Source organism: Hyperoodon ampullatus (assembly GCF_949752795.1).
Source record: "Hyperoodon ampullatus genome assembly, chromosome: 16".
Classification (NCBI taxonomy): domain Eukaryota; kingdom Metazoa; phylum Chordata; class Mammalia; order Artiodactyla; family Ziphiidae; genus Hyperoodon; species Hyperoodon ampullatus.
The window spans coordinates 57,255,486-57,273,629 of record NC_136929.1 but is presented as its reverse complement, the minus strand read 5'-3'; the positions used below and the strand labels follow the sequence as shown (position 1 = coordinate 57,273,629).

Below are 18,144 nucleotides of genomic sequence, written 5' to 3'. Positions count from 1 at the left end.
TAGCTGCACAGCTCTGCCTCCTATAGGTTTTAAGTGAGTGTTGAATTCAATCTAAAGAGAGCACTGAAACTCATGACTCAACAATTTTGTATTATATAATCATCAAGCTTGCTAAAAGACTTGATGTTAATTATTCCCACCACAAAAAAGAGATGATAATTTATGTGACATGATAGAGGTGCTATCCCAAAAATGGGAATCATATTACAATATGTAAATGTATCAAATCAACATGTTGAACACCTTAAATTTGTGCAATGTTATATGTCAAATACATTTCAATTAAAAAAAACTCATGACTCATAGTTTTAATTTGAGTTGAAACACCAAGTTATTTTACTTTTCGTGGAAGGAACTTAAAATGACAATGCATAAAATTAAAGGAAACAAGGCCAAATAAGAAGGCCAGTAAGCAGCCTAGCAAAACCAAATGGATTTTTTTTTGTATAGGTCAAAGCTCATGAAATATCACCATTTCAGTTGATTCAAGTTTGAGAGAACCCAGCTGAGACCTGGATAGAACAGGGGCTATGCAAGAAGTACTGTGAAGACAGTGACAGGATAAAGAGATGGGGTTGATGGAGAGAAACACAACACTGTCCACTTAGGCTTTAAAAGTCGTGTCTTTCCTGAACTGCAAACATGGCTGCCCTGGTTACCTTTGTTTTGTTTATTTAGAATCGAATGTGGAGAAAGAACCGTTCTTTTCATGAAAACAATTCTTGCATCGGAACAGACCTGAACAGGAACTTTGCCTCCAAACACTGGTGTGGTAGGTTGTTTGCTTTATTTCTAGCAAATGTCTCTTCATTTAAAAGGTGGTATTCCTAAAAGCCCATTAATTCAAACTGATTAGAGGGGAGGCCTATCTGAATCAGAAGATAATTTAAATAAGAAACGTTTTGGTTAAACGTAGTGCTATGAAGTTTGACTCAGATCAGCAAAACACCCTTACCCTGTTCCTCCCTGCCATATCCATACCTTTAAAAGAAGGAAGTTGGATTAGTTCTTTAAGGTCCCTTCTAGCTTCAAAATACTAAAATTCTATTTCTCTGAAATCATAAGGAAGTGACCACTAAATTTCCTACTTTCATAGACAAATAACATTCATTATGAGGATATCAAAGGCTAGGGTTGGGTGGGTACCTCTTATTTTCAATTGCTTTGGAAAATATTGATTTCTATAGTGCTGCAAAACATTTTGTGGGTTTTTTCCCCCTTTGGCTTGTGGGATCTTAGTTCCCCAACCAGGGATTGAACCCATGCCCCCTTCAGTGGAAGCGTGGAGTCCTAACCAATGGACCATCCTGGAATTCCCAGAACATTTTGTTTCGTATTCACTGTTCACTTTCTTAAGTTCTTTCTTTCATGAATATCGTAAAGAGAAACTTGTGTCCAGCACTGTGGGAGCTCCTTGTTCCTTGATTCCAATGAGTTAAGACACTCAGTGAACACTGATTTAGGCATTTGGGGATATTGTCTGCTCTTAGGGAGGTAGGTGTTAGTTCACCACCCCCTCACTATGTTTCATAGTTACTACATTTAAGAAACAACTATAGAGCCACACCAAACTTAACGACGAGCTGGAATCACCCATATTTTTGGAGGTGGGAGCGTGTGACGACAAGGGAACACAGCTATTGAAACCACAGAAACATCCTCTTCCTCCCATTCCTTTACTCTACACAGTCCTAGGTACATGATCTTCTGTATTTCCTTTTAAAAAAAGAAGTGAAAATTCATGATTTTGAAACATTTCATCATTATCCCAGAGTACATATGAAAACTTTTCGGTAGAGTACTTACCTTTTTTCTTCATTTCCTCCTTCCTCTAAGTCAGAAACCCCATGAGGGCAGGGACCACTACCCATTACCTAGTGCAGTACCTGACACACTGAGGGGTCTCTGAAAGCTATTCAAATGAACACGTGCATGAAATTAGTTGTTTTAAGAGAGCTACAGATACAGTTAGTAAACAGAGGAGAGAACAGTTGATCCTGCCTCAGGCTCAAGGGAATCACTTAGTGGTTTCTTCGTAAGAGCCGTCGTTAAGATTGTTCAGTAAAAGTGCCCACTGAGCATTCTTTCATGTGTTTGTTGGCAATCTGTATATCTCCTTTGGAGATCATTAATCATTAGAGAAATGCAAATCAAAACTACAATGAGATATCATCTCACACCGGTCAGAATGGCCATCATCAAAAAATCTACAAACAATAAATGCTGGAGAGGGTGTGGAGAAAAGGGAACACTCTTGCACTGCTGGTGGGAATGTAAATTGATACAGCCACTATGGAGAACAGTATGGAGGTTCCTTAAAAAACTAAAAATAGAACTACCATATGACCCAGCAATCCCACTACTGGGCACAGACCCTGAGAAAACCATAATTCAAAAACAGTCATGTACCAAAATGTTCATTGCAGCTCTATTTACAATAGCCAGGACATGGAAATGACCTAAGTGTCCATCAACGGATGAATGGATAAAGAAGATGTGTCACATATATACAATGGAATATTACTCAGCCATAAAAGGAAACGAAATTGAGTTATTTGTAGTGAGGTGGATGGACCTAGAGTCTGTCATACAGAGTGAAGTAAGTCAGAAAGAGAAAAACAAATACAGTATGCTAACACTTATATATGGAATCTAAGAAAAAAAAGGTCATGAAGAACCTAGGGGTAAGACAGGAATAAAGACACAGACCTACTAGAGAATGGACTTGAGGATATGGGGAGGGGAAGGGTAAGCTGTGACAAAGTGAGAGAGTGACATGGACACATATACACTACCAAACGTAAAATAGATAGCTAGTGGGAAGCAGCCACATAGCACAGGGAGATCAGCTCGGTGGTTTATGACCACCTAGAGGGGTGGGATAGGGAGGGTGGGAGGGAGGGAGACGCAAGAGGGAAGAGATATGGGAACATATGTATATGTATAACTGATTCACTTTGTTATAAAGCAGAAACTAACACACCATTGTAAAGCAATTATACTCCAATAAAGATGTTAAAAAAAGAAGTGCCCACTGAGGTGTAAAGACTGCCACAGCAGTGATAATTGGGCAGGGAGCCAGAGAAACAGCAGCTAATATAAAAGACCTCTGAATAAATAGAGCTGACAGTTGCTAAGTGCTGAGCAGTTTATATATTCCATCCCCTGAGTTTCATTATCTACACATCATGGATGAAGAAACCCAGACTTTAAAAGGTTAAGTCCCTTGCCCAAGAGCACAGAGCTAGGAAGTGGCAGAGCTGGGATATAAAGCCAGGCTGACTAACTCCAAGTTTGTTGAAATTCTTCTAAGTCTGACAATCACTCTTCAGTTATAAGTTCCTTTTTGGAACTTCTTTCATCCGCAAGCTCTTTTGCTGCTCTATTTTACTTAATGTTTTTCCTGGTAAAACTAGCATTACCTAATTTGTTTTGTTTTGTTTTTGTGGTATGCGGGCCTCTCACTGCCACGGCCTCTCCGCTTGCGGAGCACAGGCTCTGGACACGCAGGCCCAGCGGCCATGGCTCACGGGCCCAGCTGCTCCACGGCATGCGGGATCCTCCCGGACCAGGGCACGAACCCGTGTCCCCTGCATCGGCAGGCGGACCCTCAACCACTGCGCCACCAGGGAAGCCCGCATTACCTAATTTGAATAGCCAAGTACTCAAGATATATTCTGTTATTGCCATTAAGAAATATCTCAGGTCCCGATTAGGCCTGGTTTTGTATGATTACATATCGCAAGAGTTAAAAGCAGAAACAGAAGCAGCAAGCATATGGATAAGAGAGAGTTTCACATAAAACAAAAAATAACAGTGAGGAACTCTTTTTCTGCCAAGTGCCCCAGCATCTCTTCAGTAATATGTGAGTAAGACAGTGAGAAAAAGGAATTACATCTAATCTTTTCCTTGTCCCTACACCTAGAATGTGCCTTTAAGATACTTTGTAAAGGATCTAAAGGAGCACCTCACTTATTAATAGGAAGTGATATATCAAGCCTACTTATTCATTTTATGTTCATTTTACCTTTCCTCTTTATTAAAATTGTGTGTGTGTGTGTGTGTGCTGGAGATGGGAATAGGTGTAGGGGTATCTTAGTGTGCTAGGGCTGCCATAAGACAGTATCACAGACTGGAAGGCTCAAACAAGAGACATTTATTTCCTGCAGTTCTGGAGGCTGTAAGTCCAAGATCAAGGTTATCAGCAGGGTGGGTTTCTCCTGAGACCTCTCTCCTTGGCTTGCAGATGGCCGCATTCTTGCTGTGTCCTCACATGGCCTTTTCTCTGTGTGCAAGCATCCCTGGTGTCTCTCTCTTCTTATAAGGACAAGAGCCATAGTGGATCATGGCCTTACCTTTATGACTTCATTAAACCTTTATTACCTCCTTAAAGGCCCTATCTCCAAATATAGCACATTGTGGGTTAGGGCTTCAACATATGAATTGGTGTGGGGGGGTAGAATTCAGTCCATAACAGGGGGTATTTATGAGGACCTCTGATCTCAAACTTCCTAAAACAGCTCCATGCATTTTCTGAAATATTAAGTTAAACTACACAGTTTTTGCAACTGGCATGGGATGGAAAAATCTTTTATTTCTTTTTCTAGAGACCATGTGGTCTTTCAATTTTTTTAAAAATTGTCATAAAACATATATAACATAAAATTGCCACTTTAACCATTTTAAGTACAGTTCAATGGCATTAAGTACATTCATGATCTTGTGCAACCATCACTACCTACCATCCATTCCCAAAACTTTTCATCATCTCAGACAGAAACTCTGTAACCGTTGAGCAATATCTCCTTATTCACCACCCATAGGAGCCTCTGGTAGTTTCTAATCTACTTTTTGTCTCTATGAGTGTGCCTACTCTAGATACTTTTTTTTTTTTTTTTGCGGTACGGGGGCCTCTCACTGTTGTGGCCTCTCCCGTTGCAGAGCACAGGCTCCGGACGCGCAGGCTCAGCGGCCATGGCTCACAGGCCCAGCTGCTCTGCGGCATGTGGGATCTTCCCAGACTGGGGCACGAACCCGTGTCCCCTGCATTGGCAGGTGGACTCTCAACCACTGTGCCACCAGGGAAGCCCTAGATACTTTTTTGATCTCATTGCCTATAGATCAAAGAATGGTTGAGTGTGAAGGGACCTGGAAGACCAAGCACCTCTTGGTATGGATAAAGAACTTAGGCTGAAAGAGATGAAATAGCTTGCCCAGATTAACATGCCTATTTAATGGCAAAACAGAATCTCAAACACAAGTCTCCTGACTCCACATGGCTCTTTCAACCAAAAGTTTGAAATCTCTAGAATCACAGTCACAAAATGAGAATCTGAGGCTACACTGTCCCGTACGGTAGCCACTAGCCACATGTGGCCATTGAGCACTTGAAATGTGGCTTGTCTGAACTGAGGTGTGCAATGAGTATAAAATACACATCAGACTTCAAAGACTTAGTATGAAAAAGCAACACAAAATATCTCATGAATAATTTTTTTATTGATTACATTTGAAATGATAAACTCTGTACATATGGGGTTAAATAAATTAAAAGTATTCAAACGTAACTAAACTATCAAAAATGTTTTGTCCAATAACATTATTGATTAAAAATTGACACAAATACTTGGAAAGGCCTTGGGTGTTCAGCACATTTTCTTGGGGGCGGGGGGAATGTTTGACAAACATTAAGGCTGTTTCTGTTGCAATAAAAGGAAGAAAATAGAGCAAGCTTAAGTAAGAAAGGCAGGCTTTATGTATAAAGTAAGAAAGGCAGGCTCTGTAAGGATAATAAGGATCATGGAGTAGCGCATGGAACCCAAGGACTGGGATGCAGGCTGACCTCAGAAACAGACTAGAACTGGGCCTGGAGCACTATAAGGGGCTCAATGGCTCCTTTCTCTCCCCACCTCATCTCTGCAATGCACACTGGCCTTCTCTGTGTCCCAATCCATGTGACGATAATGATGATGATAAAGCTGATAAACAAGTTACTAAACACTCAGTATATGCCAGCACTGGGAAAAGCATTTTATAATTTATCCATTTAGTAGATAAGGAAATTGAGGTGTAGATAAGGAAATTGAGGTATAGATCGGTTTAAAAAAATCAAGATTGACTTGCCTCCTAGGGCATGCCCAGTAATTCTACTCTTTCTCAACCACTCTAGAATATTGATTGAAATGCAGGTGAGTGATAAACAGCTTAAATGCCAAAATAGAAGACTAGAACTTTGTAAAATTACTGTTGAGTCTTAACAATTAGCAGTGCCTTACTGGCATTTTAAAAAATAAAACAGAAGTATGTTTGAAACGAAAATTTCCAACATGTTAAGAGTTGACTGTGTCAGATGCCCATCTTGTGCCACAAGTGTTTTTTTTAATGTAAAATACCCATTGAGTAAAAAGAATTTGTCTTGCTTGGTTGCTTTGGGAAGCCAGAGAGCATATGCGTATTCAGATTTCCTGCTGGGCCACAAAAGTTCTGTTGATGTTACATAGAATGGGGATTCCAAACAGTCCTTATCATGGAAGTCTAAAAGTAGTGTCCAATTTAAGGCCTCATCTTCCATTACCGTTATTCATTCCTATAAAGGACTAACTTAGAGTACATCAACTTTTGACTTATAGGTTAAAAAAAATTACCCAGGTCTTCCCTGGTGGCGCAGTGGTTGAGAGTCCGCCTGCCAATGCAGGGGACACGGGTTCGTGCCCCGGTCCGGGAAGATCCCACATGCTGAGGAGCGGCTGGGCCCGTGAGCCATGGCTGCTGAGCCTGCATGTCCGGAGCCTGTGCTCCACAACAGGAGAGGCCACAACAGTGAGAGGCCCGCGTACCGCAAAAAAAATAAAAATAAAAATAAAAATTGCCCAAGCCATATAGCTATTAAATGGCAAAGACAAGATTGAAATCAAGTGATGATAGCCTCTTATTGTAAAGAATGGTTACCACCAATGGTGCCCAATTTGAGTCTCCTAAAATAAGAGCATTTACTTCACAGGTTTGCCGTAAAGATTAAATGAGATATCGCCTGTAAGTCTTAGCAGAGTTTCTGACAGATAGCTTGTGTTCTTTGGATGTCAACTGGTGATGTTATTGTTGTTATCTTCTTTGTTTTCAAGAGAGTAGCTTGACTGAAACTAGAATCTGCGTCTTGATTTCAAGTTATCAGTGGAGGGATTCCGAATGGCCAAAGACAAGTGAGGGACCCAAACTGGGGCTGATAAACGGTTTCCAGGAGGGAAGAATCTTTCTGGGTCAGAGGTGGCTCCCTGGGGCTCTACCGCTGTGAATTAGGTACAGAGGAGAGAAGTGATGGGAGTCAGGCTACCATCTGAAGTGATGTTTTGTATAATTTCTCAAAGGAATGAACACATATTAGTCTAGCACCAAAGATCGCCCTTTCATTTTACTTACTAAACCACTTTAGCAAGTTAGAAGTAGCCCTGAAGGCAGACTTACATATTCTGAGTTCTCAAATGAGACTTTTATGGGCTGTATTAATTAGTGATTTTTAAGCTACACATATCAGAAAAAACAAACTTACAATGATGAAAGAAAATGGGGTTTATTTTTCTCTTGTAACCACAAGTTTGGAGGCAGAGCTGGCATTGCTGAGACTCTCTTAGCCACTTTCTTGAGGCTGCAAGATGGCTGCCCTCAGGCAGCAACTGTTGGATGGCTTGCTATGAGGGCATGTAAATATTTGAATTCAAAATAAACATAAACAACACTTAGGGGACATTAGAAATATGTTCTTTACAGAGCTCGAGTGAATCCGTTTATCTAAAAATGTAACACCCTATATATTAGGAGAATACATGGTCAGGGAGATCACAAATTACAATAGGTTGCAATATCTACTTACGATTCCACTCCGTCAATTTCACTACAGGGGAAGGTGCCTCGAGTTTCTCATGCTCGGAAACCTACTGTGGACTCTACCCTGAGTCGGAACCAGAAGTGAAGGCAGTGGCTGATTTCTTGAGAAGAAATATCAACCACATTAAAGCTTACATCAGCATGCATTCATACTCCCAGAAGATAGTGTTTCCGTATTCCTATAGCAGAAGCAAAAGCAAAGACCACGAGGAACTAGTAAGTGCTGCTTAATTAATTTTCTCATTAGCATTTCAGAAGTAAAATAATACGTAGTTCAAAAACTGTGGGGGAAAATGTTCTGTAGAGGACAAAGAGGGATAGATGCTTTATATCTTGATCTAACATTTCTGAGAGTCACCCTAGGTCAGGGTTCATTGAGAGATTGTAAAGAACTGAGCCTTATTTTGAGGACATGAACTTCCGTGTAGCAGAGGGGCTCTCTAGGAAAATGTCAGACAAGCTCTTGGAACCTCAGGAGGGAACCAGTCTACCTTGACCTGATCTACATATGAAGCCATATGAACAAGGACAAGGACAAGGCTTTCTGGAATTACTGGTCTGTTTGTAGGTGCTAGCTTTCTACAACAGCCCGCCACAGATCAAGTCTTAGCACAATACTTATCGATTTGATACTAGCATTGGGAATTGTTTATACACTGACCTTCCTAACTTGCAGGGGTTTGGTCCTATTAAAAGCAACTCCAATTTCAGCACTGAGGCAAGACCTCCCTCCTTTTGTGGAATGCAGTGGATGATACAGTGAGTTCAAAGAGGACTTGCACAGTCTGCTACCCACTCATCACTTTTTGGTCCCAGATATTCTATGCTTGGGTTAATGGCAAAGGATGCAAGGGTTCTTGATGGACTGTGGCTAGGTTTGGACAAATCCTCATACCTGATGCTCTCTAGACAATGGAAGTGCTATGGCAACACTCCACTTCTTGCCCAAGGTCTGATCTTTATGTAATGGTTTGTTTCTTATTGACTTGTTTTGCTCTGGTTCTCTTAACAGAATAAACTATAGCCACATTCGGGGCTAGCAATTCCTGATGACAAATATAAAGTTATTTGCAGTTGCTAAGAATAACTCATTTAGAACAGAAACATCCTTGATAGTTATGATTCCTTTTTCCTCTCAAGGGAAAACTTTTAAGGAAAGCTCCTTTATTGGTGTTATCTTTGAAGAAGTGAGAGGATATTCATCATGATCTGGAAATAGACTTAGTGTGGTTTTGAATTATTTTTGGATTACTGTCATCACAAGTGTTTGTTGAGAGTAATTATGTGTAAAATACTGTGTTGGACATTGAAAGAAGCATCAGGTAGGACCCTGCCCTTTAAGAGATTATGATATGGTCAGGGAGCTCAGCCATTAGCAATTGTTACAGATAGCTGTACTCTAAGGTATAGTAACTACTAAGTAAGTGACACAGATGGTACAGCTCACTTCTGACTGGGATAGCTAGGGGTGGCCTCATTAATTCATTCAGAAGATAAGTGAGGGGATAAAGTCCCTGTCCCGAGGGCTTATAATCTATTAAGGTGTGACATACTGTAAAGAAAAAGGAATGATAAAGTGCCAGTGAAGTGAAGGAACAGGCACGATTTCAGCCAGATACTGAAAGATAGGATTTCTCTAAGTGGACCCAGAGGGGAAGACTTTCTAATCTGTGGCCAAGGTTCTCCCCACAGGAAGTATGTTCAGGGGAATATAGGGGCAAAAAAAGGAAGTTGATTCCTCAGAAAGTAGATGAGGTCAGCCTGTGAAGCAGAGGTCACCTGGTCTGAATGTCAGGATAAATTTACATTTTAGTCTGTAGATCAGGGGGTTCCATTAAAACTTTTGTTTTGAGCAGAGGAATGACACATCATATCCACTGATATTCCTCAGGTCCTTCAAGGGAGAGACAGTGAATACCATGCTGCTAGGGCCAATTTCAGAAAAGATCTGCATAAGCTAGAAACAAAAGTAGTGGAACAGGGGACTTGGTTACTATCCTGCAGCACACCAGGAACATAAACTTTTATATTTGATGAGTCTTTGGGAGGTATTAGACATTTTACACAAAAAGGAAATAGGGTTTGTGAGAAGGATGAGGAGGGAATCATACATTGCTGACATATGTGTATTGTTTAGAGAAGCTGGGTTTAAAGTTTGGTGAAAATTTTGTCTAGTTGTTTGCCTTTGAAATATAGTTATACTTTGTTTTACAGTATAATTTTGTTACATATACTTTGTTTTACAAAATAAATGAATTCCTAAAAAAGGCATATGAGAATTATTTTTTCTTCAACTTAAATAAAATTTCAATATATTGGAAGAGTCTGTGTCTAAAGCCACCCAACTGTGAGTTCCGTAAAGAGAAAAACATTTTTAAAAGTTAGTTTATTCTTCTCAATTTATCTCTTGGATAAATGCAGATTTTTCATATATACAATTCTCCCCACACCCCAGCTCTATTGATATATAATTGACTTATAACATTGTGTAAGTACAAGGTGTACAATGTGACGATTTGATACACATATATATTGTGAAATGATTACCACAATAAAGTTAATTAACACGTTCATCACCTCACATAATTAGTTTCTTCTTTTGTGGTGAGAACACTTAAGATCTACTCTCTTAGCAACTTTCAAGTATATAATACAGTATTGTTAACTATAGTCACCAGGCTGTATTTTAGATCCTCAGAACTTACTCATCTTATAACTAGAAGTTTGTATCCTTTGACCAGCATCTCCACGTTCTCCTCCCTCAGCCACCCCCAGCCCCTGGCAACAACCATTCTGCTCTCTACTTCTTCATATATACAGTTTGATTGAATAAATATATGATTGGGTTTTTGTTTTTTTAAGAAACTTCTACCTGTCTTGTTTTAAAGCTGTACATTAACTGAAATTCCATATCCTATTGATTTCAGTCTCTAGTGGCCAGTGAAGCAGTCCATGCTATTGAGAATACTAATAAAAATACCAGATATACACATGGCAGTGGTTCAGAAAGTTTATGTAAGTATTTCTTCTTAAGATCTTAGGGGACTGTGAGGTACTAAAGAAATTTGTGTTTGGTTTTTCTGTGTGGATTTAATTTTTCTAAGTGGAATCTTTAAACATGGTCCCATGTAAAACAATTGGATTATAACAGTTAGAATTGGAAGCATAATAGCTATGACAGTACTGAACAAGGCTATATTAATACATAAATATACTAAAAAGAAACCAAAATGATACTTAAGAAATTATGCTCAGTGCTATAGAGTAGGGATTATAGAATTGGTATCACGCTAGTTGAGTGAAGCAGAAAAAGTCATAAAGGGTCAAAAGAATGTTTAAGATGCCCAGGGCTACCATGTAAGGTTGTGCAGGTTGAACACCGTACAAATCTAGGAATAACATTTACATTCGATGCTTTTTAGTGGCAACCTGTGTCCAAGAGTATAGCTCATGGCACACTACAGTTGAATGTCCTTTGTTTGTATCACACTGATGGGAACATGTATGTGGCAAGCTCTTAACAAATATTTTAAATTAATTTTTGCTGGGAGATATTTATTGAGGGACTCCTTTGTATCCACAGTGGGATAACAGACAATTTTGCTCTTTTTGAAACTGGAGGGGGAGATGGGAGAAGAGAAACAGAAAATAAGCATGTAACAAGGTGTCAGCAAACTATAACCCATAGGCCAAATCCAGCCCACTGCTTGTTTTTGGATAGCCTGTAAGCTAAGAATGGTTTTTCCATTTCTTAAATGGTTTAAGAAAACCAAAAGAAGAATAAGATTTTGTGACATGCGAAAATTATGTAAAATTCAAATTTCAGTGTCCACAAATAAAGCTTTATTCAAACACAGCCACACTCATTCGTTTGCATATTGTCTATATAGCTTTCAGGACAGTGGAGTTGAGTAGCTCTGACATAGACTATGTGGCCCTCAAAGCCTAAAATATTAATTATCTGGTCCTTTACAGAAAAAGTTCGGCAATCTCTGATGTAAACAATTAAATAGTAAAATATAGTGTAATCCCATTGATAAGTGAACAACATAATATAAGTGTATAGGTTTGAAAATGACTGCCTGAGAGAGAGGCAACTTAGTTCAGGTGGCCTGGGAAGGTCTTCCTCGGTAGGTGACATGTCTGGGAGACCTACCCAGTAAGTGGCTGCCAAACAAAGGTGTGGGAAAAAAACAGGGAGAGGAAATGGCATGTCAAAAGGCTTTGAGATAATATGTTCCAAGTCCCAGAGTTTCCTTTAACAGGTATGATTTATAGGGGGATAAAAACACATTCATATTAATAATCACATCCATATTATTTTCAATAAATTACTTGAGCACCAAAGGCTCTATTAGTAGAAAGTCCAGAATCTTCCTCTTCCTCCTCAATCATTGCAAATTATCTCAGGACAAACTGAGGCCAGGTTGGTCCACATGGTATCTCTGTCTCTTGCTGTCACTGGTCTATCTCTGCCTTTGCCGACCCAGGTCCTTGCTCTGGGTCACAACTTCCTTTCATAATTCAGAGTTTTCTTGATTCCCATCTTCTCTCTCCTGTTGTTCCCCAAAGCATGACCATAGTGCCTCAGGGCTGGAGGTGCTTCTAGAGCAACTTCCTGTTTTGACGAAATCATTCCATCTCCAGGCATGCATTCATTCAATACAAATCTGTGTGTGTGTGTGTGTGCGCGCGCGCATGCGCATGTACGTAAGTATAAAAAAAACTGGAAGAATAAATGCCAAATATTAATAATAGCTATCAGAAATATTTGCTGAATGAATAACAACTAATCCACTGTTGATGGATATTTTTCAATACTTCAGTATAAACAGTGCTTCAGTAAACACCTTTGTCATTAATTCAAGTACAGGTATTGGAAGGAGGAAAAATGATCACTTTGCATATTATATGATTGTCTACCTGGAAAACACAAAAATATTAGTAACAAAGAGTTGAGTAAGGTGGCTGACTATGAGCTAAATATATATGAATCTATAACTTACTTATATACCAAAAACAATCAGGAAGAAAGTAAAATGGAAAAAAGATCCTACTGCCCCCCCAATATACATGTACACACATGCAGACGTGTACATATAGATACATACATAGATATGTAGATTCATTGTTAAATGTATATATGTGCGCACACAAATCCATATGATCTCTATGAAAAACCTAGAAAACTTTACTGGTGTACATAAATGAAGACAAATAAAAGGAGAAACCCACTATGTTTTTGAGTGGAAAAGCAATACAAAAAAAAGTGCCAGTCATTCTAAATTAGTTTGTATATTTAATGCAGTCCCAATGAACACTTAAATGACTTTGAACTTCATTTGAAAGAATACATTTGATAGAAGAGCTTGTAAAATTCTGAAAAATAAGATTAATAAGAGAGAATTTGCTCCAACCAAGTATTAAAACACATTATAAACCTGTCTTAGTTGCAGGGTTTTTTTTTTTGTTTTAATTATACTAATTATAAAGACACAAAGAAGCAATTATGGATAAACAAGAAGGTTCAATGTAAAGGAACTCAGCCTGGAAGTGACATCAATAGAAGGGAATACTGAGTAGAGAAAGACACTCAGATATATAAGATCTAGTATCTCATAAAGAAGGCATTTCAAACAGTTAAGAATGTTAGATTGGGCTTCCCTGGTGGCGCAGTGGTTGGGAGTCTGCCTGCCGATGCAGGGGACATGGGTTCGTGCCCCGGTCCAGGAGGATCCCATATGCTGTGGAGCGGCTGGGCCTGTGAGCCATGGCCACTGAGCCTGCACGTCCGGAGCCTGTGCTCCACTAATGGGAGAGGCCACAACAGTTGAGAGGCCCGTGTACCGCAAAAAAAGAATGTTAGATTGTTCAATTAATAGGGTTGGAAAAACTGGTGAGTTACTTAGAAAAAAATTGTAATTAGATTACTAACATGTCTTTCTCCAAAATAAATTCCAGATACATAAAATATTTTAATATAAAAACACTGCCATAAACCAAGTAGAAGGCTAAATTACCAAATAAGAAAAAAAAATCTCCACATATTACACAGAGCTAATAACACTAATGCTGCTTTTATAGGTAATCTATAAAATGAATCAAGAAGAAAAATGAGCAAAGACAATTGATAAAAATATAGAGATGGTCAATAAATATACCAAAAAAATGTTCAACTCACTGATAATCAAACATAAAGACAATTTTGATATTATTTTTCACCCACAAAATTGCCAGAAATGTATAATTCACATGGATGGTATGGGAATGGAGCATGGGCATATTCATACCCTGCTAATGGAGGTATAAATTAGTTCAATTCTTTTGAAGCCTATTTGGCAACATGCAGCACAACTGTGAAAAGTACATACCCTTAGACTAGCACATCTGTTTCTGGGAGAAAACATTCTAAAGAAACAAAGAAGCAATTATGTATACACAAGGATGTTCATTGTAAAGTTGTTTATATTAGAAAAAATTAAAGTTCTCCAAATAAATAATTATTAAAATTAATTACATCCAGCTTTACAGAGCAATGCTATGAGATCATTAAAAATGATAAGGTAGGGCCTCCCTGGTGGCGCAGTGGTTGAGAGTCCGCCTGCCGATGCAGGGGATACGGGTTCGTGCCCCGGTCTGGGAGGATCCCATATGCCGCGGAGCGGCTGGGCCCGTGAGCCATGGCTGCTGAGCCTGCGCATCCGGAGCCTGTGCTCCGCAACGGGAGAGGCCACAACAGTGAGAGGCCCGCATACCACAAAAAAAAAAAAAAAAAAAAAAAAAAAAAAAAAAAAAGATAAGGTAGGACTTCCCTGGTAGTGTAGTGGTCAAGAATCCACCTGCCAATGCAGGGGTTATGGGTTCAAGCCCTGGTCCGGGAAGACCCCACATGCCACGGAGCAACTAAGCCCGTACGCCACAACTACTGAGACCATGTGCCACAACTACTGAAGCTCCCGTGCCTAGAGCCCATGCTCCGCAACAAGAGAAACCACTGCAATGAGAAGCCCTCGCACCGCAACTAGAGAAAGCCCGCGTGCAGCAACGAAGACCCAATGCAGCCAAAAATTAAAGAAAAAAAAATGATAAGGTAGATTTGAACTCATTAATACATAAAGCTGGCCAGGATAGATTATGTTTAGGAATGTTCCTGAATAGCTTGTATAGAATAATCTTATTTATGTAGGAAAAAATTATGTTAAAGTATGCACTGAAAAAGAAAGCACTAGAATATAAATGGTGACCATCACTCCTTGGTAGGGTTATATGGGTAATTTTCATTTTCTTCCTTAACCTGCTTTCCTTCAATCTCTATTTTCTTCCACAAAATTAGATTATTTAATAATCAGAAAAAAGCAAAGCTATTTTCATTTTTAGGGGAAAAAAATCCCATCTTGTTAGTTAACTTGAAACATCTGTATTTCAAAAAGTAATTTCTTTTTTCTTTTTGTAGACCTAGCTCCTGGAGGTTCGGATGACTGGATCCATGACTTGGGCATCAAATATTCATTTACAATTGAACTTCGAGATACAGGCAGATACGGATTCTTGCTGCCAGAGAGTTACATCAAACCCACTTGTACAGAAGCTTTCGCTGCTGTCTCTAAAATAGCTTGGCATGTCATCAAGAATGTTTAATGCCCTTGATTTTTTCACTCTGTTCCCATATTTTAATTTACTGATTCAAGCCAAACCAAATCTTTGTACCAGTTTCTTTTTAAGTTTTATCAGTTTTCATAAAAGGTCTTCCCATTCCTTGGTTTTGTCAAAGAACAAAATAAATGCTACCTTAAAATTAAGGCAGACAAGGGTTCACATTTCTTTTTCCTTTTTTTTTTTTTTTGAGAGACTAGGTACTGATTTTTTTCTTTGATTCGCGACATTTGACTAGACATCTCAAGCAACTGTAATAACTACTTTCATGCAGAGCATTGCATCCTGAACAAGAAAAGGAAAGGCTGTCACAAGTACATTAAAGATTTCTGCTCCAAATATACAGTAAGTTTCTGCTAACGCCTTTAAAAACACACCCGTGCATTCCGTTTGCTCCACTGTAATAGGCGATGGCCGAGAAAGCAGAGGAGTGTGAAAAACAGGACAAATACCACCTGTCACTCCAGTTCAGCTGCTCAATAAAAACGTTGAGCGAATGAATGCAGTTATCTTCGACAACAATCGTGGCACTTTTGCATATTCACAACAGCTGTTTATTGTAAGAAATTATGTAATAAAAGGAGAAAACGCTTTTTCCTAAATTCACTGTTAATTGGGTATATTATCTCTCCCGGGTTCCCGGTTTCTTCTCCAGGGCTAGCTCGTTAGGCACAGGTTTTTTGATTTCGACCGCACGCCTAGGAGGCGACGTTACGCCCAGAGGGCGTGTCCACAAAGGGGTGGTGCATACGCGCTGACGACTAATCTGGCAGCCGGAAGCTGCCTCGGTCTACAGAGGAACAGGGAGAACTCTTGACTTCCGGCGGCATTTTGAGGCGATCCTCCTAGCGGCCTGATAGTGTTTTCCTTGTCTTTTCTTACTCTCCAGTCTCTCTTCGTTCCTTTTTTTCCTACGTCCCAGGCTCGCTTGACCCTGGCGAAGCGGCGGGCGGGTTCCGCTCCCCAGCCATCCCGGAGTCCCTCGGTAGCCGAGGACCGGTTCCCGGGAGCCGCGCGCGCACCTCCTTCTCGCTGTCGTCTTCCCGGGGCAAGGCGCGGGGACAGAGAGTCGCCTCCCCCGCTCCTTGGAGCGGCGGCGGCGGTGCCGCCTCCGGACTGCGCTTGCGAAAGGAGCTCGGCGAGGAGGTAAGTGTGAACTCCGTGAATTGGCGTGGGTACCGGGGGAAAGGCGTTGGGTGGGCCCGGGATTGGGAGGCCCCGCTTGTCCTCCATCCCTGCTTGGGTCACGCCGGAATTTTGAGCTCTCCTTGAGCATCCCACCCTTAACTCTGCAATAGGTCCCTGTGCTCCTGACTGGTTTCTCGCCCTGGTTCTGATTCTGGCGAGTTTGCCTAAGGGGGCAAGTGGATTCAGACTGGAGGCTTTGCTGGGTCACTACCATTTGATGTGAGCCTGGGAACTCTTGCGCGGTATTCGCATTGGTATGAGATGGAAGGGTGCCGGAGTATGGTCTTAGATTGAGAAGCTCCCTCTTTACACATTCCAGACCCGTTAGGGAAAGGTATCTTACTTTTGGTTATATTTGGTCTTGGTTATTTCCCGGCAGTGATTACGACGCAGGCCCTCGGAGTTGAGGAGTGCTACTTTATCTTCACAGTCCCTAGGTAGTTACTTTTGGCAACTATCTGTCAGAAACCCGGAAAGGTGGAATGAAAGGAGAGGCTCTGATGTTTGGCATTGTCTCTTTCTAAATAGCTTAAAATAATTTATGTGGCTGGAAAATTATTCAGAGTCGATACCACGTGAATGATATCGGTAGGATCTTGTTTGTGGAGCGTAGTGTCGAGCTATTCGGTTATATTCCGAGGTTTTCAGATAATTTGAACTACTTTGAAAATTATGGGCGTACGCAACCTCTTAAGGTTTTGGGTTTTTTTTGAAGAAATAATTTAAAAGTTTGTAAAAATCTTCACATCTCAAGTTTTCAAAGTTTTGCCAAAAATACTGTTGCAGTAAATCCAAATGCTTATGCAGTACAATCCATGAGTATGTTATGTGGTGCCGGTTATCGGAGTCTGGTTCTGCAGTGTTTGAAATTACTGACTTTAGAACCTAAGCGACAATGTTTTGGACAGTTTTGTGGACATATCTCTAGATTTTCGAATAATTTAGAATTTAATGAAATATTTCGATTATAACATGACAATTTCAAAAAGAGACTAAGAATGTAGGTGCAGGTATGTAGCAATTTGTGTCTGTAAAAATAGTTGTATTGTGAAACTAAGACTTTTACTGTGGGGATCTGTGAGGATCTAGTTTTTTCAGGTGCATGCCTCTTACGCGCTTCCTAACTATCGGTGATTCGAAATGAACATTGATTGCATATTTTAAGTTATGCAAATTTATCTGATTTTCATATTTGTAAATTAAAACTAAAATCCCACAGGTGGATGCTATTTTACTTTCTGTACAAGTTATCAAACATTTAATAAGTTATCGGTGTTAATTTGTATTGTAATATGCACTGACATTTACATATAGAAAGCAGTTGTTTAACATTTATTTATAGAATTGGTTTTCAGTAAATTTTAGTCTTTCCTACCTCCCCCAAACCCCACTCTGCTTTTCATATACAGTTGAGTTGGAGCT

General features: G+C 39.9%; 1 protein-coding gene across 2 annotated transcripts in view; it reads left to right on the top strand.

Annotated features, from left to right (window-relative positions):
* Positions 1-15,519, top strand: part of CPB2 (carboxypeptidase B2) — a gene marked incomplete at both ends in the record, with an annotated part of 48,515 nt that extends 32,996 nt beyond the window's left edge. For both annotated transcript variants that reach the window (XM_079721969.1, XM_079721968.1), the window contains 4 exons: positions 679-772; positions 7,895-8,097; positions 10,809-10,896; positions 15,335-15,519. In XM_079721969.1, the coding sequence (XP_079578095.1) occupies positions 679-772; positions 7,895-8,097; positions 10,809-10,896; positions 15,335-15,519 (570 nt within the window). The remainder of the gene's footprint in view (positions 1-678; positions 773-7,894; positions 8,098-10,808; positions 10,897-15,334) is intronic.
* Positions 15,520-18,144: the final 2,625 nt, after the last annotated feature.